This window comes from Physeter macrocephalus, chromosome 14 (assembly GCF_002837175.3).
Source record: "Physeter macrocephalus isolate SW-GA chromosome 14, ASM283717v5, whole genome shotgun sequence".
Taxonomy (NCBI): Eukaryota; Metazoa; Chordata; class Mammalia; order Artiodactyla; family Physeteridae; genus Physeter; species Physeter macrocephalus.
The window spans coordinates 122,654,124-122,678,120 of record NC_041227.1 but is presented as its reverse complement, the minus strand read 5'-3'; the positions used below and the strand labels follow the sequence as shown (position 1 = coordinate 122,678,120).

Genomic DNA, 23,997 nt, shown 5'->3' with positions numbered 1-23,997 from the left:
TACAACATTCAATTTCCCTAGAGAACCTTAAGTCCAGTGGGCAAGAAGTAAGATCTTAACCAGCCCTGTGGAGATACCTGATTCTGAAAGAGTGGAATTAGCAGTGAGGTTCTTTCATGAGGATTAAGCCTGAAGAAGGTGAGTAATTTACTGATAAGGGGGAAAAGAAAACCTACTTAGACTCATTGAACAAGAAAAGAGATCTGCCCAACAATCCCGAAACTGGGGAAATCAGATGCCATTTCCTGGGAACTTACCTGGAAGCCCGAGGAACTGGGGCAATTGCAGACCTGCCAGGTTGTCTGGTAACAATAATGACAGTTGACCCAAGTCTTTGAAATAATCACATTTCTATAGACTTCATGCAGGAGGGAATCAAAGCAAAGAACTACACACTCACAAGATGGATTACTGAATTCTTCCTTTCCTTTTCCTTTAGATTTTGCAGCAACTTACATTGGTAAACAACTCTGAATGTGTCTGATGCAGGTAAGATGTTTGTGTTCATTCCTGCCCTAGGGCTACAGGAATAATAGGAGGATTTCTCTCTGAACACGAGGAGGCACACACAGGACCAATGCAGACTTCTGAGCTCAAAATTTTTTCTTTTGGGACTTCCCCGGTGGTCCAGTGGTTAAGACTCTGCACTTCCAACGCATGGGGCGCAGGTTCGATCCTTGGTCGGGGAACTAAGATCCCACATGCCGCATGGCGCAGCCAGGAAAATATAAAAAAAAAAATTTTTTTTTTCTTTTAATTCTATTCCCAGGAAAATAGATTAGGGTTTGTTTTTTTTTGGGGGGGTGTTTTTTAAATGTAAAAAAATTCAGCTTTAAAACATTGCAGTTTTTCCGAATGCTTTGTCTTAAACTCATCCACTTCTCAGTGGTAATTTAGGTAATTGCTTTAAGAACTTTGTCATTGAGACTGTCTTGAATATAGTTTATTCTTAAAAAAATCAAACTGATTGGTTTCTGTGTGCATTATGTTATTTCCTCTGCCATATTATGGATTCCTTAAGGTCAGGGATTTATGAATCCTTGCACAGAATGAGTAGTTTGAATTACTGAGCTGAATATATGACCAATGTACAAAGATTTTCTTTCATTTTCCAATCTAATCCTTTGTGTTTTATGATAGAAGAAATAAGATTTCACTGTTTCCCAGCTGATTCAGTATCATCCAGATGCTTTCTCTAGTTCAATATAAACTAGCCAGCACTGATAAACTTGTGGCTTACTTGTTTTTTAAATTATCAATGGCCTATTTTAAATCATAGACAGTTTTCTCTGACCTAGAATAAATTTTTAGAGCTTCTTCCTCCGTACAACCCAGCTGACTCGAACTCTAGAAATATAATTGTTTTTAACGCTATTCAAAGTAGAATAAAATTGAGGATAAATTTTCTACAAAAACATCATATTGTGGGGCCTGAAAAGTGTTTGAGATGTTTGCCTGTTTTCACTGGCATAGTATATATAGGATAAGAGGGTCTTTAAAACAAGAAATTATTTTGCAGTCATTTATTACAGATTTTAGCTGTCTTATAAGGAAACAGTGCTGTTCTATTTTAGGGACAAATCACAACTAAATGGCAAGGGTCCCTGTGTTTGAACATGGAGACAGACATCCTTTTTTTTTTAATTTGGCTGCGCCGCGTGGCATGTGGAATCTTAGTTCCCCGACCAGGGATCAAACCCATGCCCCTTGTGGAAGCATGGAGTCTTTTAATTAATTAATTTATTTAGTTACTTAGTTATTTTGGCTGCGTTGGGTCTTCGTTGCTGTGCACGGGCTTTCTCTCGTTGTGGCGAGAAGGGGCTACTCTTTTTTTTTTTTTTTTTTTTTTTTTTGCGGTACGCGGGCCTGTCACTGCTGTGGCCCCTCCCGTTGCGGAGCGCAGGCTCCGGACGCGCAGGCCCAGCGGCCATGGCTCAAGGGCCCAGCCGCTCCGCGGCGTGTGGGATCCTCCCGGACCGGGGCACGAACCCGTGTCCCCTGCATCGGCAGGCAGACTCTCAACCACTGCGCCACCAGGGAAGCCCTAGGGGCTACTCTTTGCTGCGGTGAGCGGGCTTCTCATTGCGGTGGCTTCTCTTGTTGCGGAGCACAGGCCCTAGGTGCACGGGCTTCAGTAGTTGTGGCACGCGGGCTCAGTAGTTGTGGCTTGCGGGCTCTAGAGCGCAGGCTCAGTAGTTGTGACGCACGGGCTTAGTTGCTCCACAGCATGTGGAATCTTCCCGGAGCAGGGCTCGAACCCGTGTCCCCTGCATTGGCAGGTGGAATCTTAACCACTGGACCGCCAGGGAAGTCCCGAGACAGACATCTTGATTCGATTTCATGTTGGTGAAATGAGTTCCCTCCCAGTTCATATCAGAATTGAAACAGACATTGGAAGGACCAGGCCAGTTGAGCCTCTGGAGTCTTTAACCCTGAATTTCTCCACTAGGAAGAAGTGCCCAGACAAGAGGTTTTTTTGTTACATGACTTCACAAAAAATAGTACGATGTCGGGTTGCTCACCATTTAAGATGCGACTAGTTCATCTGGACCTGAAAGGAGCCCCACCGAGGGTCTGCTACCTCTCGGAGGTGAGAGCTCCCTTTCTCCTCTAGAGAATTACTTTGCCTTGGGTTTGGTTATGAAGTTGTGAACAATCAATGTTCTGTAGGCGTGTGCTTGGAACACAACTGTGGGTTCTGTGTTGGGGCACGGTGGTGGCAGCAGCATAGATTTTGAATTTCCCCCAAATCCCCTCACAAAGCAGACAGCAACCAGGATAGCAAAAGGAAAAACAGAAAGGACAAAAGAAACACACAACCTCTTCATTGTGAGCTGAATCGTGTTTCCCAAAAAGATATGTTTAAATCCTAACCCGTCGGACCTTGGAATGTGACCTGATTTAAAGACACGGTCTTTGCAGATGTCATTGACATAAGATGAGGTCATATGGAGATAGGGTGAGCCCTAATCCGATAAGTGGTGGCTTTATAAGGAGAGGAGAATTTAGACACAGAGACATACACAGAGGGAATATGATGTGAGGACACAGGGAAGGTACCACATGAGGACAGAGGCAGAGATTAGAATCGATGCATCCACAAGCCCAGGAGGACCAAGGGTGCTGGAAACTCCCAGAAGCTGGAAGAGGCAGGAAGGATTCCCCTTACAGCCTCAGGGGGAGCATGGCCCTGCTGACACCCTAGATTTTGGACTTCTGCCTCCAGAACTGTGAGAGAATAAATTCTGACTGTTTCAAGCCACCCAGTTTGTGGTGACTTCTTATGGCAGCCACAGAAAACGCATGTACTCTAAATCAAAAGTAGGCATCGGGGTATCCCCGTGAATTCCAAAATGCAAGGGGTGGGGCCAAACCACCGACAGCACAACACCCACGTGGGGTTAGCAGCCAGGCAGGGGTGGTAGAGGAAAGAGAAAAGAGAATTCAGACGATGTCAAGACCAGAGGACGCAGAAAAGAGCCCAGCTAGTAAAGGTCTGTCAGAAACTGGGCAAGTTGTCCCTGGCTCCAGGTTGAGGGTGAGTGCCCAAGGCCTCAAAGCACTCCAAAATACCTTCCAGAAACTTCTTCCAGAAGGACAGAGCCCACACTAAGGACACAGTGTTGGGGGAAAAATCCACATTGAGCTGGGCAGGAACATTGAGGGTGAAGTGGAGAGAAGTTTCAAATACTGGGGGGACGGGATCCAGAGGGAGTGCAGACCATGTGCTGTGGCAGTAGCCGCACAAAGTCCGTAACCGCTAATCCTTTATGTAACAGCAGCAGAGGGAGCCCTGGGCTGGCCCAGCTCCATCCCAAACAGAAGAACCTGCTCTCAAAAACATGAGAAAACACATCTCATTTAAAAATGAGCAACAGAAAAGGAGTGTAGTTGTGCCACACAAAGACACAGTAAGAAAAAAGAGGACGATGATCTGAGCAACAGTGAAGGTGCACCAGGAATGTGTGACCACAAAGCAGATGGCATAGTTCCGCAGTATTACAAAATGAGAGCAGAGATACTAAGAAAGTGATACAGTTATGGAAGAACAGCATAAGTCAGAAATAGAAAAGCCCAGAAATGTGACAGCCAGACAGAAGGAGGTTGTGAAAAGATTGCCTCCAGACTCAGGAATGAATTAGAAAAAGAAAAAAAAAAAAGTCAGAAACAGAGACTAAACTAGAAAAAGAACAAAAGTGAATAGACGCCATGGGAAACAGTGTCGGGAAATAAATGGCAGAGAAGAAAAAGTCAAGTGTGAAGAGATAAAGGCATGGTGACAAATGGATAGATGTGGAAGACAGGCAAAGAAGATCCAGCTATGTGTAGCTGGAGCCCCCATTTCATTACCTGCTGCTGCTGACAGAGTCAGAGGTTTAGACAATTTCTTATTCCTCCTGTTTCCACAAGTTGGCTGGGTGGCACCCTTAGGCTGAGCTTAGCAGCCTGTTAGCCACCCACAGCACCAAGGATCCCTACCACCCCCAATAGAAATACCAAAGAGGCCACCCAGTGGTCAGATGGCCAAAAGGCTACAAGGGAAACCAGGAGCAAAAATGCTGAGGAAAATACGAAAAAGCTGTAACCATTATGTTCCATTTGTGTAAGTGACTGACCTGGGTTAGTTTGACTCCTTTCCACAATCTGCCTCTTCTTGTAATTTGCAGTCAATTATTGATTACCCATTTTACAATTATCCCAGCTAATTCTTAGTCCCAAGGTGATTTCATCCTTCCATCCAGCATGCTTCAGAACATCCCCATATTCTTGGGAAAAGAAAACTTCTGATAGCAACATCAACAAGAATGCTACAAATCACATAAAACTCACAGTGGCCCTTGTCTGGAGGTGGGTTACTATTCTAAGTTTCTCCAGGAGCCCCCTCCCTTAGCACCCACCCCTGGCCCTGATGCCAGGCTAGAAGAAAAACTCAGTCCTGTGTACAGTAGACACAGTCCTAAAAGTCCTGGAGGCTAGGGATCCATATTCTTTGAGATAAAGGTAGAGAAAGAAGTGGGGGAGAACCAGGGGAGGGACCCCATGAGCACAGCGGGACAGCCTCTTTCCTCCTTCATCTCCCTCCTCTAGGCTCCTTCCAGGTGCTCCAGTAACCCTCCAGAGCCCTGTAGGCTCCCCTTGCCCCAGCCCCGCCCCCGTTCCGCCCCCTTGTATCAAACGAACACATCACTACATTAGAATTTGATTTGGCATCACACAGAGTACATGGGAAAAATACAAAGATCAACTACAATCCATGTCCATCAGCTGGAAGGACGGGTCCATGAGCTTCACATGTGTCACTTTCTGTTCAAATAGTCATTTCTTCATCACATCCCCCTCTCCCCCAGATTTTCCCCCTGTTCCGTGCCCTGGGTGCAAACGGCCTCCTCATCGAGTATGAAGACATGTTTCCCTACGAGGGCCACCTGAGGCTGCTGAGGGCCAAGCACGCATACAGGTACCCGAGCTGCCAAGCAAGGTGATGCCTCTGCAGAGAAAATGGGGTGTGTGGGGCGGCAACCTGGAAGGGAGGGGGGGGCAGGCGAGAATTGAGCGACAGCAGGACAGTCCTCTTCTGTCTTGTTAAATGCGTGTCTTTAATCATAAAAATAAAGCATGTTCACTGAAGAGAATTTGGAAACGTTTAAAAGAAAATAAGCATCAGCTATGATCCCCCACAAGGAAGCGCTGTGATCTGTTTCAGTCTTGTCTGGGTGTGAAGTGCGTGGAGGACACTTTGACAGGTGTCCATGCAGGGGAAGGAGGGCTGCTCTTTAAGGCGGGATCTTCACCAGGAAAGTGAGGATTAAAGGGGAGAGGATCAGAATCAGTGAAGTCAGATAGTGTGGTCATGGGTGCACCCCACTTGGCTTTAAAATTATGGGTATCCATGTAAATCAGTAATAAATAGCCCAAAAGAAAATGGGCAAAGAACATTTTGATCCCCAAAAAAGAAAGAAAAATAGCCAATAAGTATATGATAGTAATAAAATAACAGTGAAATGCCATTTTGGCTACCAAATTGGTGAAGCTTTTAAAAAAATGATAATGCTCTGTGTCCACGAGAGTGAGCAAAAGCAGGCCTCTCACCGTGGGCTGGAAAGCAGCCCGGCCGTTCTGGAGCGCAGCTCGGCTCCACGTGGTAGAACTCCCAGCACGTACGTGTGGGTGGGAAACAGGAAAGGCATGAACCAGAGCATTAATGTGGTGAGATGGCGGAGGTATTCGTGTTTATTCCTACAGTGAACACGTTTTGTTCCTTTGTTTTTGGAAGTGAAAAAGGTGCCAGGGTTCCGGTGAAGCTTGAAAAAGGTATATTTAAAGACAGAACTTTATATAATCAATTCATTTATAGAACTGGTTAACTTTAGAGATGGTTCAAACACATACAGAAGTTGAGATAAATTCACAAGTGACAACTCACGGTGGAGCAGGCAGTGGGCCCTTCCAGGATGGCATCCTCAGTGGCCTCAGTGACAGAATGCTGGCCTGAAGGGACACTCCCACCGGAATCTTGAAACTCTTCTTTTTTCTTTCCTCTATTAAAGGGATCACCAGCCTTTTCTATAAAGGGCCAGACAGTAGATATTTTAGGTTGTGCAGCCCATCTGATCTTTGTTACAACTATTAGTGGGGCAAAAGCAGCCACAGGTGATAATAATGAGTGGGTGTGGCTGTGTTCCAATAAAACCCTATTTGTGGACACTGAAGGATGAATTCCATACGATTTTCACATGTCACAAAATACTCTTCTCCTGAGTTTTCTCAACAATTTTAAAACATAGAAACCATTCTCAGGTCACAGGCTGTACAGAAACAGGTGGTGTGTTTGTTCTCAGGCCAGTCTTCCCACCCTTGCTCTAAAATATGATTGCTTGTGTGGCCTAGTTTCTTGTAAAATGACTTTAGCCTCTTGTCGAGTTTGGGTCAGAATAGCTGGTACTATTCTCACAAGAAGTAAACTGTTACTTGACATAACAGAGCATCGTTTTCCTAAATTCTAGCATGGGAGTCTTCTCTGAAAACTTAAGAATATCCGTTGGGCTTTTCAGAGTTAGCGACCCTGCTAGTTTCCGCAGTAGACTCCCCCAGGAACCTGATGAGGGGGGTTGGGGGGAGCCTGAGTGGAAGCCTGTGTGAACCTCTCTGGGTGGTCTTGGTCTCTCTAGCCCCTCCGAAATCAAAGAGATCCTGCATCTGGCCACACTGAATGAGCTGGAGGTCATTCCCTTGGTGCAGACATTTGGGCATATGGAGGTAAGTGGGAGGAAGGAAAGTTACCTGGTACCCAGGTGTGGGGTTCAGGGGTGCGTGGACGGGGCCAGGTACAGACAGGTTGCAGCTCAGCACTGTACAGAGAGGCTCTGTGAACAGCTGAGGAGCTCGGAGCTCTAGGTGGGAGCACCGTCTGTCCAAGGAGCGGGGAAGAGCTGGATGGGGGGCCTTATTCCCACAGAGCCCTGCAGACTGGATTGTTTTCCTTTTTAATGTATATTCATCAAAGTATTATTGTGCAAGGTGAAATACAACATTAAGAAAATGTGCTCTCTAGGACTTCCCTGGTGGTCCAGTGAGTAGGACTCTGCACTCCCAATGCTGGGAGCCCTGGTTCGATTGTGCTGCCACTGTGGGGGGCCCGGGTTCGATCCCTGGTCGGGGAACTAGATCCCACATGCATGCTGCGCCTAAGAAGTCCGCATGCCGCAACTAAAAACAGATCCCGCGTGCCATAACTAAAGATCCTGCATGCCGCAGCTAAGGATCCCACGTGCCGCAACTAAGACCCGGCACAGCCAAAATAAATAAATAAATATTTTTAAAAAATACTTTATTAAAAAAAAAGAAAACGTGCTTTCTGTGTTCTCCTTTTTCACTTAATGTTGAAAATATCTTCTCAGGCTCCTATGTGATCTTCAAAAATATTTTTCACGTCTGCCTCAGATAAGGGGAAGCAAATTAAACATAATACTAATTTAATGGCTCTCAGGCTCCGTTTAGATCTATCAGCAGTCCTTCCCCCACATCTTCACTTTCACTTCCAGTGATGGTGCTTTCCTTCCTGTTCAGGGATTCTCTCCCACCATCTGCTCCGGTCCTGACACGCTCTCGTTACCCACAACCCGCTCCTCCTAAACCCTACGGCCTCCTGGTCCCCGGCTCTGGCTGTGCCTGGCATCTTCTCCGTGTGCTATCCTGTAGCTGCATTGTACTTGGCTGTCCCCATGGCACCTCTCGAGGGCCCTCTACTCACTTCACACTCCTTCTCTGGACAAAGCCATTTCCCCTCCTGCTTCCCTTTCCTGTCCTCAGTGACTCCCAGGACCCCCGTCTCTAGTGCAGACCCTGGGCTCTAGTCTACAGTTGTCTGCTTGGCGTCTCTGTTGAGAGGCCCCTTCCAGCCTCAGGGAGGGGCTGTACCATCCCCCACCCCCCACTCCAGCTGCATTTCGCGTCTACTGTCAGGTCCTACCCTTTGCTCTTCTGCCTCCTGAGTCAGCATTCCCTCTGTCCCACTGTCACCATCCTTGTCTAAACTACTGTCTGACCTGCTGTAAAGTCCTCCAGTGGGTCTCCCAGCATCACTCCGCCCATCCCCACCCCGCGCCCTGCTCCCCACCACAGCTGGTCTGAGCGCCTCAAGTACAGCTCCATCGTACCACGCCCTCCTGCTCCTTAAGTGGCCTTGCTCTGCTCTTACGGTGGATTCGTCTCCTGCGGCTACCATAGCAAAGGACCACAAACCAGGCGGCTTAAACTACAGACGTTTGTTCTCTCACTGTCTGGAGGACAGCGGTCCAAAATCAAGGTGTCAGCAGGGTTGGCGAAGACTCTACGTCTGGTCGCTTGCATCAGAATACCCTCTTCAGCAGTGAAGCACAGTTCAAGGATTTTGCGCGTTTCACTTTCTGAACTGTTGAGTTTTTTAAATTCTTTGTGTATTCTGGACAAAGTCTTTTGTTAGATACGTGATTTACAAACATTTTCTCCCAATCTGCAGTTTGTCCTTTCATTCTCTTAACAGTGTATTTCAAAGAGCAAAAGTCTTTAACTTCGTTGAAGTCCAGTTTATCAGTTTTTTTCTCTTTGATGCATCATGCTTTTGATGTCATTTCTAAGAACTCTGCCAGTCACCAGGTGATGAAGATTTTTCCTGTTTTCCTCTGAAGTCTTACACTTGAACATTTTTTGTTTAGGGGTTAGTTTTTGTGTGAGGTGTGAGGTGGAGGTTCATTTTTCTTGCATGTAGTACGGCATTACTTGACCAATGGTACCAACACCATTTGTCAAAAAGACTGTGCTTTCTTTGAAATTTGGTATTGCCTTTGCACCTTTGTCAATAATCAATTGACCCCCCCAAAAAAATCAATTGACCACATTTATGAGAATCTATTTCTAGACCCCATTCTGTTCCATAGATCTATGTGTTATCCCTTTGTCTATACCACATTATCTTGATTGTTATAGCTTTATTGTAAGTCTTAAAATCAGGTAGTGAGATTCCTCCAACTTTATTCTTTTTCAGAATTATTCTGGCTATCGTAGTTCCGTTGCCTCTTCATATGTATTTTAGATTCAGTTTCTCTATGTATCTACAAGAAACCTTGCTGGGATTTTGATTGGGATTGTGTTAAATCTGTAAATCAGTTTTGGCGGAAAATTACCTCTTTACTGTGTTGAGTTTTCCAAACCACGAATGTGGTATGTCAGCCATTAATTGTGTTATTTCCCTAAATGTGCCTTTTAGGTTATGATGTGTTCAGGTTTGGGTTTCTTTGCCTTTATCTTCCTTGGAGTTTGATGAGCTGCTTCACTTCTGTGACGTTTGGGGCCATTTCTTCATGTTTTTTTCTGTCCCCTTCTCTTCTTTTGGGACTCCTTTGCTCGTGCGTTGGTAGCTCGATGTTGCCCATATGGTCTCTGAGGCTCTGTTCATTTTCTTGCACCTTTCCTCGGTTACTCAGATTGAATAATTTCTGTTGATCTTTTGTTCCAATCACTGACTCTCTCTTCTGACATTTCAAATCTGCTGCTGGGCCCATTGAATGGATTTTTTTTTCCACACTGCGTGGCTTGCAAGATCTTAGTTCCTTGACCAGGGATTGAACCTGGGCCCTCGGCAGTGAAAGCGCAAAGTCCTAACCACTGGACAACCAGGGAATTCCCCCTGAATGGATTTTTAATCTCCCTTATTGTAAATAGTTTCCTTTAATTCTTTTTAAAAATTTTTTTAAAAAAACTAATTCATTTATTTTTGGCGCGTTGGGTCTTCGTTGCTGCACACGGGCTTTCTCTAGTTGTGGTGAGCGGGGGCTACTCTTTGTTGCGGTGCGGGGGCTTCTCATTGCGGTGCCTCCTCGTTGCAGAGCATGGGCTCTAGAGCACAGGCTCAGTAGTTGTGGTGCATGGGCTTAGCTGCTCTGCGGCATGTGGGATCTTCCCGGACCAGGGATCAAACCCGTGTCCCCTGCATTGGCAGGTGGATTCTTAACCACAGCGCCACCAGGGAAGCCCCTCCTTTAATTCTTGGAACATATTCATAATAGTTTCTTTGAAATAATTGTCTGATAAATCCAACATCTAGGTCCACTCAGCATCAGTTTCCATAGAATTATTTTTTCTTTGAGTCTGGGTCCCACTTTCCAGTTATTTGCATGTCTCAATTTTTGGTTGAAAACTGGACATTTCAGATCATACGTTATAGCAAGTCTGACTTTTCCTCCCATGGGTAGTTGTAAGTTGCCTGGATTTAATCTGTCTTCCCAGCTGTGTGCGGCCACGGATGCCTCCGTTGTTTTTGTATTCTTGTTTTCGGGTTTTGCCCTAGGGGTCACTCTTCAGTCTTCACAGCTGATGATTCTGCAGGGTTTGGGTGGTGGTTGTGCCCGAGCCCATAAGGCCCCCCCTTGTGCCACAGGGGTTGGGGGGCCACACTCAGGGTTCAGGCAGTTCTCAGTCTGCCGCGGCTTCTGCTTTCCACCCAGCCTGCTCGGGCCCCCGGGTGTGTGTGGCCCCAGCCAGCCGGTGTGTAAGGAGAACATGTGTCACCTCTGTAGCCCTGTGGGGACCGCAGAATTCAGAACAGTTTGCCACTTTTACTGACAGGTCCCCAAAGGCCGGGTTTACCCACAGCCAGCCATTGTGGGGGGTGGGAGCTCCTAGGCAGAAGCTGCAGGATCTGTTTTTACCCAAACTTATGGCAGCCTTTCATGAACACGCATTTCCCAATTTGCTGTTCACCTTTGGTTGGTTTCTGGAGCCCTGAAACGGTCGTTTTGGAAAAATCATTCCACTTTGTACTTGTTTTGGGGAGAGGATTTGCCAGCCTCTTCACTTGAGCAAGAAGTCCACCCGTGTGTAATTCTGTTGTGAAGGGAGGCTATCTTTTCCATTTTCTCATTCAGCCCAGTTGGAAGGGACAAGGGCTGTTGACCAAGCAGCCAGGTTACTCAGAGACCTGCCCACTTGGCACCCTGGCTCTGGTCCGCAGTGCAGCTCCGCCAGCCCCTCTGGGGACTCTAATAGATGCGAGGCCATCAGGACACAGAGGCAGGAGCCGGACTTCGGGGAGCTTGGGGACGAGCTCCTCCCCAGGGTCACCAGTTTTCCTGTTGTCTCCCCAGTTTGTGCTGAAGCACGAGGCTCTTGCTCACCTCCGGGAAGTGGCACTTTTCCCCAACACCCTGAATCCCCACAAGGCGGAGTCCCTGGCACTGGTTGGAGCCATGATTGACCAGGTGATGGCGCTGCACCCGGGCGCCCGGTGGTTCCACATCGGCTGTGACGAGGTGGGTGCCTTGCCTTGCCAGCAGGCGGCTCCCCCAGCTCTGCAGCAGCCCCTTTTCTTCACCTCAAGGTCACCTCCCACCTCGTGGGTTCTTCTCTTAAATAGAAAAGTAGTTCTGAGGATAAAGAAGTGCTGGCCGAGGAGATGTCCCCAGTGAGGGCCTTGGTCCCAGCTGACGGGTGATCTCCCGCCGGCAAACCTGCCGAGCCAAGCAGGGTGCAGTGGGGTGCAGGCACCCACGGGACAGCAGCAGAGCAGCCCCTGGTTACGGCACATTCATGTCCTCGGGGTCAGTGTGGCCATGAGCTTGAGCCAGTTACTTTCTTCCAATTGAAGAAGTGCAGTTTTGGACTGTGGGAGAAAGGAAATACCACTTTAGGGCCGTGGAGCACTGGCTGGAAAGGTGGTTCCCGGAGGTGCCCTCCTTGTCCTTGAGAAACACAGTGGCCAGGAAGATACCGAGCCACCGAGCACAGTGACCCAAAGGCCTCTGCTCCTCTGAGCTTGGGCCTCTGAGCTGGGACGGTGGTTTGTAGACATTTTACCCCAGAGCTTGATCCTCTTCTTCTTCAGAAAAATCTCTTTTTTGTAGTAAAATACAATAACATAAAATTTACCACTGTAACCACTTTAAAGTGAATAATCCAGTCACTTTAAGTCATTCTCAGTGTTGTGCGGCCCTCCCCCCGGCTACTGCAGGGCCTCTTTATCTCCCTGCCCCCCTGTCCTCCGCCCCTGCATCCATCAGTCTCCTTTCCATTTCTGCGTTGCCCCCCAGCACCCCGTAAACGGAGTCCTGGCCCATGCGTGGGCTTCTCTCACTGGGCACCTTCTCCAGCGTGGCTGAGTGACGTTTCAGCGTGTGGACAGGCCACGCTCTGTTTATCCATCTTGTGTTGTTGGACATCTGGTTATTTCCACCTTCTGGCTGCTGTGGAGCCCCACAGCAGCCTGTGCCCAGGCTCAAGGGAGTCTTGAGTTGAGGTTCGGGTCTCGGTGCAGAAGGCAAGGGCACCCTTTACTGTCTCCTCCCTGTGGGCAGCTGCCCCTAGAGTCTCCCAGGCCACAGCGTGAACCCATGGGTGAGGATGGGTGGTCCTGGGGCAAACCCACCTGTGTCTCCTCCCAGGTCTACTACCTCGGAGAGGGTGAGGACTCAAGACATTGGCTGCAGCAGGAGCCCAACACCAGAGCAGAGCTGTGTCTATCCTACATGGAGGCGGTGGCCAGCCACGTGCAGGCCCGGCACCCCACCACGACGCCCCTGGTGTGGGACGACATGCTGCGGGACATCCCTGAGGACCAGCTCTCAGGTCGGCCAGGCATGGCCCTGGGGGGCCGGCCACGCTCCACAGGGGGCTTCCTGGTGCCATGAGGGGAGGAAGGCGAGCTACTCTGAGCCCCTGACTGTCAAGGAGAGACCGTATGGTAGATCCGTACCAAAGCTAACTCCAGACCGTCCTGTTAGGACCGTTTCTCACGTGAAAATGCCATTCCCCTAAAAGGCCTCCTGGAGTCTTGCCAGGAGTACTGTTGTGAGAGATCTGACCCAGAGAGCAGCACGAGGCCCCGAGGGGCGCTGGCCATCAAAAGCCGGGTGTGCAAGGGCCCCTGGTGATGCTTGAAAGCTTCCAGTGCTTCTAGGGGCCTCAGCCCCACACACCTGCACGGCCAGCCCTGCAGGGGCCTCTACTGAGGTTCACACTGGCTGGTGGAGGGAAGCAGTGGCCCCCCAGCCCTCTGGGGCCCAGCCTGCCTGAGGCTCTGGGGTGAGACAGGGAGGTCGTGGCCCACGCCGCCACAAGGCCCACCCAGGTGTCCTCGCTGCAGCCTCTACCACATGTGGCCACTTGGGTTTTAACTAATTATAATTAAGTCCACTTAGCAGTATGTTCCTGTTGCACCTGGGCCGGCCCCGCGTGCAGACAGCGTGTCCCCCTTGAGGGAGCTCTGGGACCGCTGGCCTGGGACTCACCCCTGGCAGCTCCAGCAGTGTCTGGTCACTTCCAAAGCCAGCTGGCCTTGAGGCTGTGGCATTTACAGCCAAAATCATAGCATAGTATTGAGTCTGTACTTAAATCCATTTTAACGCAGGGAGAGTTAGAGGGACACGCCCTCACAGCCTCTCTCCACCCCCAGCATCGAGGGTGCCGCAGCTGGTGGAGCCTGTGCTCTGGGACTACGGGGCCGACCTGGACGTCCACAGCAAGGGTCAGTACCAGAGCAGAGCCCGGCGGTCATGGGCTCCTCCCGGTTTTCCACCTGGACAAGTGTGTGTTTCGGGCTTCCCGGCTGCACCTCCTCAGAGTCTGCCACTCACATCTCTCACTTGCTCACCCAGTGCTCCTCGTGGAGAAGTACCGGAAGAGCGGCTTCTCCTGGCTCTGGGCCGCCAGTGCCTTCAAGGGAGCCACGGGGGCAAGCCAGGCCCTGACCCCCATCGAGCACCACCTTAGAAACCACATGCAGTGGCTGCAGGTGGCGGGCAGCGTGCCAGTGGACACGCTGCGGGGCATCATCCTGACTGGCTGGCAGAGGTGAGGCCATGCAGGCCCCAGGGATGTTCTCAGGGCCGGCCTTTCCCGGGAGGGTCCAAGCGGCTCCCGTCACCTAGGACACACCGCCCTTCTCAGCCCATCCAGTCTGGGCCTCAGTCCTTCCCGCCATTTGGTCAAGGGGAAGCAGCCGGCCCTCTGAGGAGGGTGTGGAAGGATCAGCTGCACAAAACAAGCCACTTGGGGTCAAGCCCCTCGCACCACACTCTGCAGAGGGGACGCTGCTCGGGGTGTTCAGGGCCCTAGGGCACTGGCCCTCCTGGCCCATGCCCTGTCCGAACCACCCATCTCTGCCTGTTCACCCCGCCCTGCCCCGCCGCCCGAGGTCATGTTGGGAGAGGCATGAGGACAGACTTTGGCTCGTTTAGGATTTCACACCATTTGGAAAGTAGAGCTACAGGTAAACCCCTGGTCCCAGGCAAGTCCTGGCCTCAGGTCCCATCCTGAGGGGGAGGCCAGGTGGCCCTGACACCAAGAGCAGGAGGCCCTGAACCCACAGGAGGTAGCAGGAGGCAGGGCTGACCCACTGGACCTCAGCCCTCACTCATAAAGCTGAGTCAAAGGTTAACTTAGGGATTTCAGGGTGGCAACCACAGAGCATTAAGCCCAGGCAGGTCACTCTGGGTGGGGTTCCTGCAAAGCCATGGAACCTTCCGGAAGCAGCAACCGCTCTGCAGAAGCTTCTAGATCCCTGTCCTGTCTCGCGGTGACTTGTGTTTGAGCATCTGCTGTGCTGAGCGCCCCTCTCCCACGGACTTAGGTATGACCACTTCTCTGTGCTGTGCGAGCTGCTGCCCGTGGGAATCCCGTCCCTGGCTGTCTGTCTGCAGGTGCTTCTACATGGTATGGTCCCCTGCTCCTTCCAGGAAGCCTAGTGCCTGGGGCCCCCAACTGCCACCTCCTTGGAGCTGGACTGTGGTCTTCCAACCGGTGCAGGGGAGGGGAACGCACCCATGGCCCCGGCTCAGCCACCCACCCACCCCACTGCAGCCTGGGTCTTCGAGCCTAAACCCAAGACACAGACCAGGAAGTTAGGGGGACATGCCCCGCAGGCACAGTGAACTCACAAGGAAATTCATCATGGATAGGGTGCAGGAGAGGGTCCGCCTTCGCTGCATAAATATCCTGAATGCCCAGTGCTGGTGGGTGTGGCCCCAGAGGGGCAGCTCCCTCACTTCTGGTTCTCGAGGGAGCAGCCAGGTGTGGGCATAGATGCTTAGAGACAGAGGAGACCAGCAGGCAAGGTTGGTGACAAGGCCCCGGTTACATAAACTGCATGTTATATGGGACCAGGTGGGAATTTAAGTAACAACGTATGTGGTGTTGGCACAGAAAAACATCGAGGTGGTTGAAGAAAGTGAGGACTGAAAAATAAACACACTTTGTATTGTGCTGAGCTACAGGGAGGTGGAAGGACAGATACTGGGACTCTGGCTTATCCTTTTTTGAAGTGTCAGTTCTGAACTCTTTGGGGAAAGGTACAGACAACAGAGCAGATGCCTGTGCTAATAGGAGCGCGTTGGCCTTGGCACTCCTTCCCCAGGAGGCAGGCAGCACAGAGCCTCCAGCGTGTTCTCACCTCCCCACCAGGCTGCAGTAGCCTTGGGCTAACCCATCCCTGAGGTCAGCATGTGCCCATCTGGGCCTGGCCGGCGGTCCTTCTCAGTTGCTTTGCCCACCACCCATGCCTGAGGGCCAGCAGGTCCAGCCAGCACGGAGTCCAGGCCACCTCCTCCTCCAGAGGCCCCCTCCAACCTCCGTCTGTGGTTGGTTTTAGGAGGCTTTGCCGAAAACGTTAAAGCAAGAGTGGAGAACTTTCTTGGGACTTCGAGCTTGGAAGCAACGGATTTTAGGAGGTAACACCCTCACCCCCAGCCCTGCCTGTCCCCTCATATTTGGATGCATCCTCAGCACGGCGGCTCCCTGTGCAGTGAGAGGGCCGGCTCCTTCCCTGGCAGTGACATCTTGAACCTCATCACACAAGTCAGCCTCCATCTGTGCAGCTCCGTGGATGCGCTGCTGGAGAGGGACAGGTGAGTGGGCAGGGGAGTGGCCCCCCACCTGGCAGGGTGAGGGCCAGCCAACCCTGCAAGAAGACTTTCTGGGCGGAAAACAGCTTTTTAAAATTTCTACCAGATTTTCAAAGGTCTTATTTTACAACCGCCGAGCCTTACGAGCCACAGTGTGCCTACCTGTGTGTGTGGATTTGCCCCCAGGTATGTGACCGGCTGGTTCAGCCCCTACCATCGCAGGCGGAAGTTCATCCACCCCGTCATGATCCAGCACATCCAGCCCCAGGCGCTCAGGTAGCCCATGCCCCTTCCAGCCATGCCCATCCCCGAGGCTGCCCACCCTCTACTGCATGCTGGCAGCTTTCTGGACAAGCTTTCTAGGTATTGCAGCCGTGGATTCCTAGGTGACTCAACTGAATCAGCTGTGCCTTTAGGCTTTAGAAAAGCTGGGGCGTTCCTGCCTGAGAGGGTGAGGGTCACCAGATGCCCTCAGCAGGGTCCAGGGCTCACCATAGAACCAGACTGCCTAGGGCTGATCCTGGCCCTGCGGCTGCATGTGTCACCATGGGGACAGGGTCCCAGCCAGCCCTCCCCAGTGCTCTCCTGGCTCTGAGAGAGGCCAACACAGACTGTCCCCACTGAGTATAAGATGCAGTCAACTGTCAACAGGTTCATGCACCAAGAAAAACCCTGCCAGCCAGTTGTGAAGTGCCTTCTAGTTTCAGAGGTCAAACTGTGACAGTCATTCACTTATTCCCAACAACCCTATGAGGCTGGTGCTAACGGCCCTGTTCTATGGATGAGTAAACTGAGGTATGGGATGTACTAACCCGTGGGGTACTGGAGGCCATGAGGTATGCCCCAGGGCCCTCGCCAGGCAGGCTCACTGCCTCCTGGTCCTCAGTCTCCTGGCCAGGTGGAGCGTTCTCGTGGGGGAGCTGGAGGCTGCCCTGCAGCGTGTCTTCTACCCAGACGCAGTGGAGGAGTGGCTGGAGGAGAATGTGCGCCCCAGCCTGCGGCGGCTGCAGGCTCTGCTGCAGGATCTGGGTGAGGCAGCCGGCCCCATGCCCGACTTGGGTCAGGACCCCTGAGGGGAGGGGCCTGTTGGCCTCCCTGCACCCTCATCCAGCTGCACCCGGCCCCACGTGTACCTCCTGAGCCCTGGGCAGCCGTGCCAGCAGACAGCACCCACAGAAACAAGAGTAAACATGGAAGGAAAAGACACTCTGGGCCTGTGCAGTGATCAACATTAGAACTTTAATTCTTTCAAAATAAAAAGGAGAGTGGAAGCCAGAAATCTGAAAGACTTAGTTACTGGCCCTCACGATGGTCTGGAGACCCTCCTCGCCCAACCCAGCCCTGGGAGAGGGGAGCTGGCCAAACACCCTCCCTCCTCCAGCCCAGGGGCAAACACACAAGAAACCAACCATAGCTGTTTCACACCTTTTAAGAAAAAAGTATTTCAGGTTTAACCATTTAGAAACCTAACTTTGACATGTTCAAATGACCGTGTGCCCAAACTAAGGGCTGGCTGATGGCCACCACTGGTAAGGGAGAGGATCTCATTTCTCTGGAGCTCCCTGGAAGTTGCTGTCTCTCACCCAGGCAGCCTCAGAACCCCTGGTCCATGCAGCCGTTCCCAGGTGCACAGCCTCATGGGTCCCTCACTCATAGGTGCTCTGGGCATATGCTGTACCTCGGTGGAGCCTAGGTTCAGAGAAAGCAGGAGAAAACTAAGAGTGCAGTTGAGGGTCAGTGTGGCTGGCACCCAGACTCCACGAGGGTGGCTGCAGCCAGCTGCTCAGGTGCTGCTGAGGGGCAGCCATGAGCCCAGCGATTCTGGCCCCAAACACACAAGCCCAGCGCCAGAGTTCAAGAGAAGCTGGGAATCTGGGTTCTGAGGGATGGGTCCAGGTTTTTAAATGATGCACAAAGCTAGAAGAGAGAACTTCTGCCTACACTGGGGGCAGGGGCGGGGGGTTATCCTCTCTGTGAGAGCCTGGCTGCAATCCTGTCTGGACTCGAGATGAGCCACCTGGGTGGACAGTGGTCTGGGGGTGTGGAAGCCTCAGGAGTGGCGGCCGCACACCAACCAGGCGTGCCCCTTGGCATCCACCCTGAGCCCTGGCATCTCCGCAGGCAAGCACCTCACTTCTGATCACTGAGGACGTCCGACTGCGGGGAGGGACAGGCATGGGGAGCAGGGCAGATGGGATTCCCGGGGATGACGTGTGGCGGCAGCATCCTCAGAGCCTAACCCAGCTGCGGGCCCTGCACTGGCCTGCTGGAACCTCACCGCAACCCTCAGGACCTACCTGGTCCTGGCGAACCTCCCAACCCAAAGAGCTCAGCCCTGGCCCTCACACCCTGGGACCCTGGGTGTTCTTCCTTCCCATTTCACAGGGCTTGAGCCCCCCACAGCTAGCACGTCTGGCCTGTCCACACCAGGCCGCTGCCGCAGTGGGCTGCTGATTCCAGGAAGAGACAGATCTGAGGCCTGTGCCCTCTCTGGACCCCTCGGAGCCTGCAGAGAAGGTCCCACTGTGGTTTCGCTCGGAGGACAGAAGCAAGCAGCAGGAACGGCTGAGGGTCCTGCCCCGGGGCTTCGAGGGACACAGCTGGGAGCTGAGGAGGAGGACTTGTAGGCGGCCCATCAGTCCTGCTGGGGCCCCACCAGAACCAAGGCGGGGGTTCCGTGGAGGTCAGCTTTGGTCCTCGGGGCCATCGACCTCACTGTCACTGCTCTGAGACAGCTCCACGGGACTCTCAAGGCAGTGCAGCTCCAGAAAAGTAGTGATGAGCTTGGCGATGGCTTCCACATCACTGGTCCAGACGGGCACAGGGAGGAAGGGTGGGTTATTGTGACAGAGATACTGGCCACCCCACAGCAGCCACAAGACCATACCAGGCTCACCCCAGGTATCTACCTCCAGGGTAACCCACTAGGACCCAGCCTCTTCAGTCCTGATCCCCACCCTCACCTGACCCTAGCCCAGTCTTCTATGCCCACTGGGGACCCCTGACGTCCCCATCCCCTCTCTGTCCCTGTGGGGACCCCTGACCTCCCCCTAGTGGGTGGTGGCAGGCCTGCCTCCCCGGCCTCACCTCCTCCCCCACGTTCCTGAGGCCTCTCTCCATGCCCTGCCGTGCTGGGCAGTCCCTGGGGAGGACCACCTGACTGGGGGCGAGGGCGAGGGGCAGCCCTGGCCAAACAAGTCACGCGTCCTCAGCTTACCTGCGGTGGCCCATGACAGCACTCTGCGTGAGGGGGTGGGAGAAGCCCGTGGCAAACCGAAGCACCACCACATAGCCCTTCCCGAAGTACCGGACCTTCTCCTCCTCCACGTTCACGTCCCGGATGTCACTGAGCAGGACCACCACTGTGGGCAAGGCCCTGTCAGTGGCCGTGTCCCCCACCCACCCCGCCCCTCCCACCTGGGTGCTGGCACAGTTGCTTCGGGGCCACGATGCAGAGCATCACATCACGCTTGTCAGGAAGCACAGAGCACGTGTCACTCCATGTCTGAGGCTGGGCCCATGCCGAGACCCTGACCTTAGATGTCACAGGTCAATGACCACAGTGCAGGATTGTGTGGCTGCTGGTTAACGCCCAGTCTGGGTGAGAAGGAGTGTCCAGCAGGCCCACTGTTGCCTTGAAAAGCCCACCCCTTTTCTCAGTCTAACACGTCAGGGGGCGGCTAAGCACGGTGCTGCCCAGCTTTCTGCTTCGTTTTCCCCAACTGCTGGAAAATGCCTTCCTGGTTTCTAGTGGCCAGTCACTGAGCTGGGGGCTGCCCAGCAATTTCCTTTGGGCCAGGGCACGTCTGGGGTACACAGCATCCACGAGGCAGGACACAACCCTGGTCACTGAGCGGCCAGCTTGGACCCAGCCCGTTTCCAGGCCTCAAGCCTGCTCCCTGCCATCACACACAGACGCTCGCCGCCCTCCATCCATCGCAGAGTAACCTGTGTCCTGTTCACTCCCCACGCCTCACCTTGGTCATGGCCTGCTCTGCAGACAGTCAGCAGCTTCCTATACAAGCTGAACGTCTTCAGCACGACCTTCCCGGTGCTTTTATTGAAGATGGCTTCCTAGAACGCCAGCCACAAGGCAGTCAGCTGGCTGCTAGCCTGTGAGGCAGCCCAACACACACAGACTTGCTGACTGCATCCCCACCCTCACCAGAGCAAACGCTCAAGGAGGCGGCCCCTCTTCCTTCCCATCCCAGTCAGAACCCCAAACCCCTGCAGCCTGATCCCTCCAGGGGCTGGGGTGTGAAAAGCAGGAGCCTCTCCTCTCCACACTCAAGAGAAGCGAGCACAGCGGGCAAGGTCATCAAACGAGGGAATAGAGAGCGGCAGTCAGAGAGCAATACTGGGGCCAGGCGACCCAAGGGACACGTGAAGAGGGACAAAAGGGAGGTGAGGGAAGTGGCCTTGCCCTTCTAGGAGAACTTCTGGGAGAACAACAGCTTTAGAGGATTCCTTCGTGTAGGGATGGTCACAGACAGGCAATGTCCAGAGGCCAAGTCCAGCTATCCAGAAACCACTAAGCTCAAGTTTCAGGATGGGGGGGGTGGCATTAGGCCCCTGGAGCCTTTCTTCCTGCTTTGATTCGCACTGCAGGGAAGCCCAGGAGCCCAAAAGCCTGGGCACCCTTCCTGTGCTGGCCTCACCTCCCAGTCCTCCAGGTTCTGCACGGCCACGAATAGACAGCCCGTGACATAGAAGAGCTTCCAGCCCAGACTATCTGGGGAGCAAACACAGGAGACAATCAGGCGAGGGAAGGCAGCAGAGGGGCGAAGGCCAACGTGCCCAGAGACGGTGCCCCCTCCCCAGCACAGCTGCTTCCCAGACCGAGGGCAGGAGTGGCACCTGGGGGCCTTGCTTGCTGCCCATGCCTGCAAGGACACCCCACCCTCGCCATGGCCACCTAGCACTGCGGGCCCTGTCACTTGGGACAGGACGTGCTCCCCCAGTTCTGCCCTCACTCTCCCCTGGATGTCTACTCGTGATGACAATCACGGCACGGTGAGTGAGAGCAGAAAGGTGGGAACGCTTACAGGGAGCTGCTGAAAGCATGGATCATCCCTGCAACAGAACATGAGGCAGACACAAGAGTGCCTTTCTGAAGAATATTTTACGATATATGAAAATGCTGAAGATATAAGTGAAAAACATAAGCTGTGTGGGACACGCCAGCACATGGAAGTGGGCCGCATCCACAAACAATTTAGAGGCAGAGGCAGTCCCCAAAGCCATGCCCTGGCAGATTACAAATGATGGGCTTTCCTTTTTTCCCTCTTCCAATCAGCTGAGGAAGTTCCTGGGGGGCAGATGATGCATCTCACCTCCACTGTAGTAGGCAGCAGCCAGGCCAATCGACAAGATTCCTGCGAGGAGAAAGCAGGTACCTTCCCATTGGGCCACCACCAGCCCAGAGCCCAACTCCTCCCAGGACCCACAGACCCAGGTAAGCAGCCCCTTCCCATTGCCAGGGATGGCTGAGGGCAGGGAGCAAGAAGACCACCAGGCTCAGAAGTAGGGGAAACAACTGGGAAGTCTGTTCAGAAGAATGTTCTACACCAGTCACAGTATTCACTGGACACATGTCTATGTGAGGTTGCAGAGCTGACGGGGGAACCAGAAAGAGGAACCTGATGTGGGTTTTACCCACTGACAGCACATTGTGTGGAATGAAGACAAGACTGAAGGTAAAGAATCACAACTCGGCACATGAGACAAATCAGGCAGCGTCCTGGGAAAGAAGGCCCAGAGCCAGGCTGCTGAAGGCACGGCAGCATCTCCCCACACACCTAGGTTCCAATCAACATGGTGCAGCTGCCCAGGGAGTGCAGGGCCCTCCAATGGGTACTGACAGGGATGGAGGCCAGGGCCCCCGCCGCCTGACTCCTCACTGTCTCCATCACGTGGGCCCTGACATAAATTGATACCTGGGACTGGGTGTATGAAAACAAGCAAAAGGGGAAGTACGGGGACCTCAGAAGAGCATGCAAAGTATTAACCAAAGGATGTTCAATGGTGAAAAAAGACAAGACAGACACACATCATCTGTAAAAGCACGCGTAGAGGATAAAAGTTGGAAAGGCACAATAGTTGCCATATCTTGGGGCAGTAGAACCACGGAAAAATTTAGTTTAATTTTCATCCTTTTCTAAAGTTAGATTTTTAATTTGAGGAGAAATATGAACATCCTTACCAACCAGCAGGGACCAGGACCTGATGCCTGGAGCCCTCTTCAGATGGAGGCAGGAACTGGTGCGTGTCTCCACCTGCATATACATCGCTGGAACGTGCTGCCACAACTTTCAACAGGAGACTGGGGGGCTGGGGAAGGGCAGACAGACAGCTGGAGCCCTCGAGCCACTGCCAACAGACAAGAACCCAGCTCCTCTCCAGAACAGGAAGCCAGGCTGCCCAGCCACTACCAACAGACAAGAACCCAGCTCCTCTCCAGAACAGGAAGCCAGGCTGCCCACTAGCAAGGCCCACACAGGCTCAGGAACCAGTCAGCCCGTGCTGACTGCAGTCTCTGTGGTCAGGCAAATCACTTAATCCCCCAGAGACCTGTAAGGAAGGTTCTTCTCTGCTCAGTTGTAATGGTTGCACTGGGGCTTTGTCCCCTGCTCCGACTCACAAAGCATCAACAAGCACTTGATCATCACCTGCTCCCTTCCTACCTGGAAACCTCAGTCTCTTGGAAACCGTTAGCCCCCAGCAGGCTTCAAACTTCCGGCACCCTACCGGAACCTACCAGAACACCCTCATTTCCCTGTGCTGGCCTCTGAAAAAGGGAACTGAAAGTCTCATCATGGTTTGAGTCTGTACTGGCACTGACCGAAAAAGCCAGCTCCGCGGTCTCCTACAGCTGCCGAAAAGAACAGTCTGCACCCAGCGGAGGGAGCGGAGGGAGCGGAGGGTGCGGAGGGTCCGGAGGGTCCAGAGCGCCGGTTTAATGAACAAGTCAGCAAAGGGGATTGATCTTCCACACGTGGAGAATTCTGCCCTGCACGCTGCAATACGCTCGAAATGCTGGCTCCAGGGACCCCATTCTCGGTAGCTTTTCAGATATTCCCTGTGAAGTCAAGTCAAATTTCTGACAACAAATAGTGAATTCAGTTCACACAAACGAAGCCAGGATCCTAGAACATCACCGGCTCCTTCCCCTGACATGCCTCATCTGTCTCCACGCGCGACTCTGCCGCCCATGGGGCGAGATCACGCCTGTCACCGGCACAAGCCATCCTGGACACGCCCCGCTGACCCCTGCGGCCACATCGGGCGCCCCGCCCGGCTCGCGCGCCGCCAGGCCTCCGGGGCATTGAGGTGGGCCGGGTCCCGAGACCGCGCTGCCGGCAGGACCCCGGCTGCGGGAGCCGCCCCCAAGCCCACCCCGCACCTCTCACCCGCGACGGCGGCACGGCCCGTCCACCGGGGACACTAACCTGCGGGCGCGGACGCGGACGCGGGAAAAAGTCGGACCGCTAAGCTTCAGGACCCGCCGGCCTCCGACTTCCGGAGCTGGGGGCTAAGCCGGCTGACTTCCGGACCCGCGGGGGCGGATGGGACAGCTGACTTCCGGGCCGGCGGTGGGGCGGGCGGGCGCTGACTTTTGAGGCCCTCA

The 23,997-nt window shown here is 52.9% G+C and overlaps 2 protein-coding genes across 9 annotated transcripts; one reads left to right on the top strand and one right to left on the bottom strand.

Moving 5' to 3' along the window:
• The first annotated feature begins 26 nt into the window (after positions 1–26).
• Positions 27–18,491, top strand: HEXD (hexosaminidase D). 5 transcript variants are annotated; one of them, XM_024130141.3, is made up of 14 exons: positions 27–138; positions 440–489; positions 2,450–2,590; positions 5,349–5,458; positions 7,170–7,257; positions 11,622–11,786; positions 12,915–13,098; positions 13,925–13,996; positions 14,127–14,322; positions 15,101–15,183; positions 16,118–16,196; positions 16,272–16,373; positions 16,557–16,646; positions 17,257–18,491. In XM_024130141.3, the coding sequence occupies exons 2-14, from the start codon at positions 475–477 to the stop codon at positions 17,441–17,443; spliced, it is 1,512 nt and encodes a 503-aa protein (XP_023985909.1). In that variant the 5' UTR covers positions 27–138; positions 440–474; the 3' UTR covers positions 17,444–18,491. The 5 variants fall into 5 exon arrangements, with proteins under 5 accessions (XP_023985909.1, XP_054945988.1, XP_028354509.1 ...); XM_055090013.1 differs by having other exon boundaries at positions 13,880–13,996; positions 17,325–18,491; XM_028498708.2 differs by having other exon boundaries at positions 13,880–13,996.
• Positions 17,588–23,997, bottom strand: CYBC1 (cytochrome b-245 chaperone 1). Of its 4 annotated transcripts, none has more exons than XM_055090017.1 (8): positions 23,819–23,997; positions 23,212–23,448; positions 22,573–22,739; positions 21,704–21,745; positions 21,029–21,102; positions 20,348–20,444; positions 19,588–19,732; positions 17,588–19,175 (listed from the first exon to the last, which is right to left on the bottom strand). In XM_055090017.1, exons 3-8 carry the CDS (start codon positions 22,655–22,657, stop codon positions 19,055–19,057), a joined length of 564 nt encoding a protein of 187 aa, XP_054945992.1. In that variant the 5' UTR covers positions 22,658–22,739; positions 23,212–23,448; positions 23,819–23,997; the 3' UTR covers positions 17,588–19,054. The 4 variants fall into 4 exon arrangements, with proteins under 4 accessions (XP_054945992.1, XP_007125654.1, XP_007125655.1 ...); XM_007125592.4 differs by having other exon boundaries at positions 22,573–22,700; positions 23,819–23,996; XM_007125593.4 differs by lacking the exon at positions 21,704–21,745 and having other exon boundaries at positions 22,573–22,700.

What these genes read in the sequence shown, in the direction of transcription:
- HEXD (XM_028498708.2), top strand. An exon ending in AGGGCCAAGCACGCATACAG is followed by an intron (nt 5,459 to 7,169) that starts GTACCCGAGCTG and finishes TGGTCTCTCTAG; the next exon opens with CCCCTCCGAAATCAAAGAGA. An exon ending in AGACATTTGGGCATATGGAG is followed by an intron (nt 7,258 to 11,621) that starts GTAAGTGGGAGG and finishes TTGTCTCCCCAG; the next exon opens with TTTGTGCTGAAGCACGAGGC.
- CYBC1 (XM_055090017.1), bottom strand. Translation starts at nt 22,657, where the DNA reads ATGTATATGCAGGTGGAGACACGCACCAGTTCCTGCCTCCATCTGAAG. An exon ending in AGAACCTGGAGGACTGGGAG is followed by an intron (nt 20,445 to 21,028) that starts GTGAGGCCAGCA and finishes CTGGCGTTCTAG; the next exon opens with GAAGCCATCTTCAATAAAAG. An exon ending in GCTGTCATGGGCCACCGCAG is followed by an intron (nt 19,176 to 19,587) that starts GTAAGCTGAGGA and finishes CGTCTGGACCAG; the next exon opens with TGATGTGGAAGCCATCGCCA.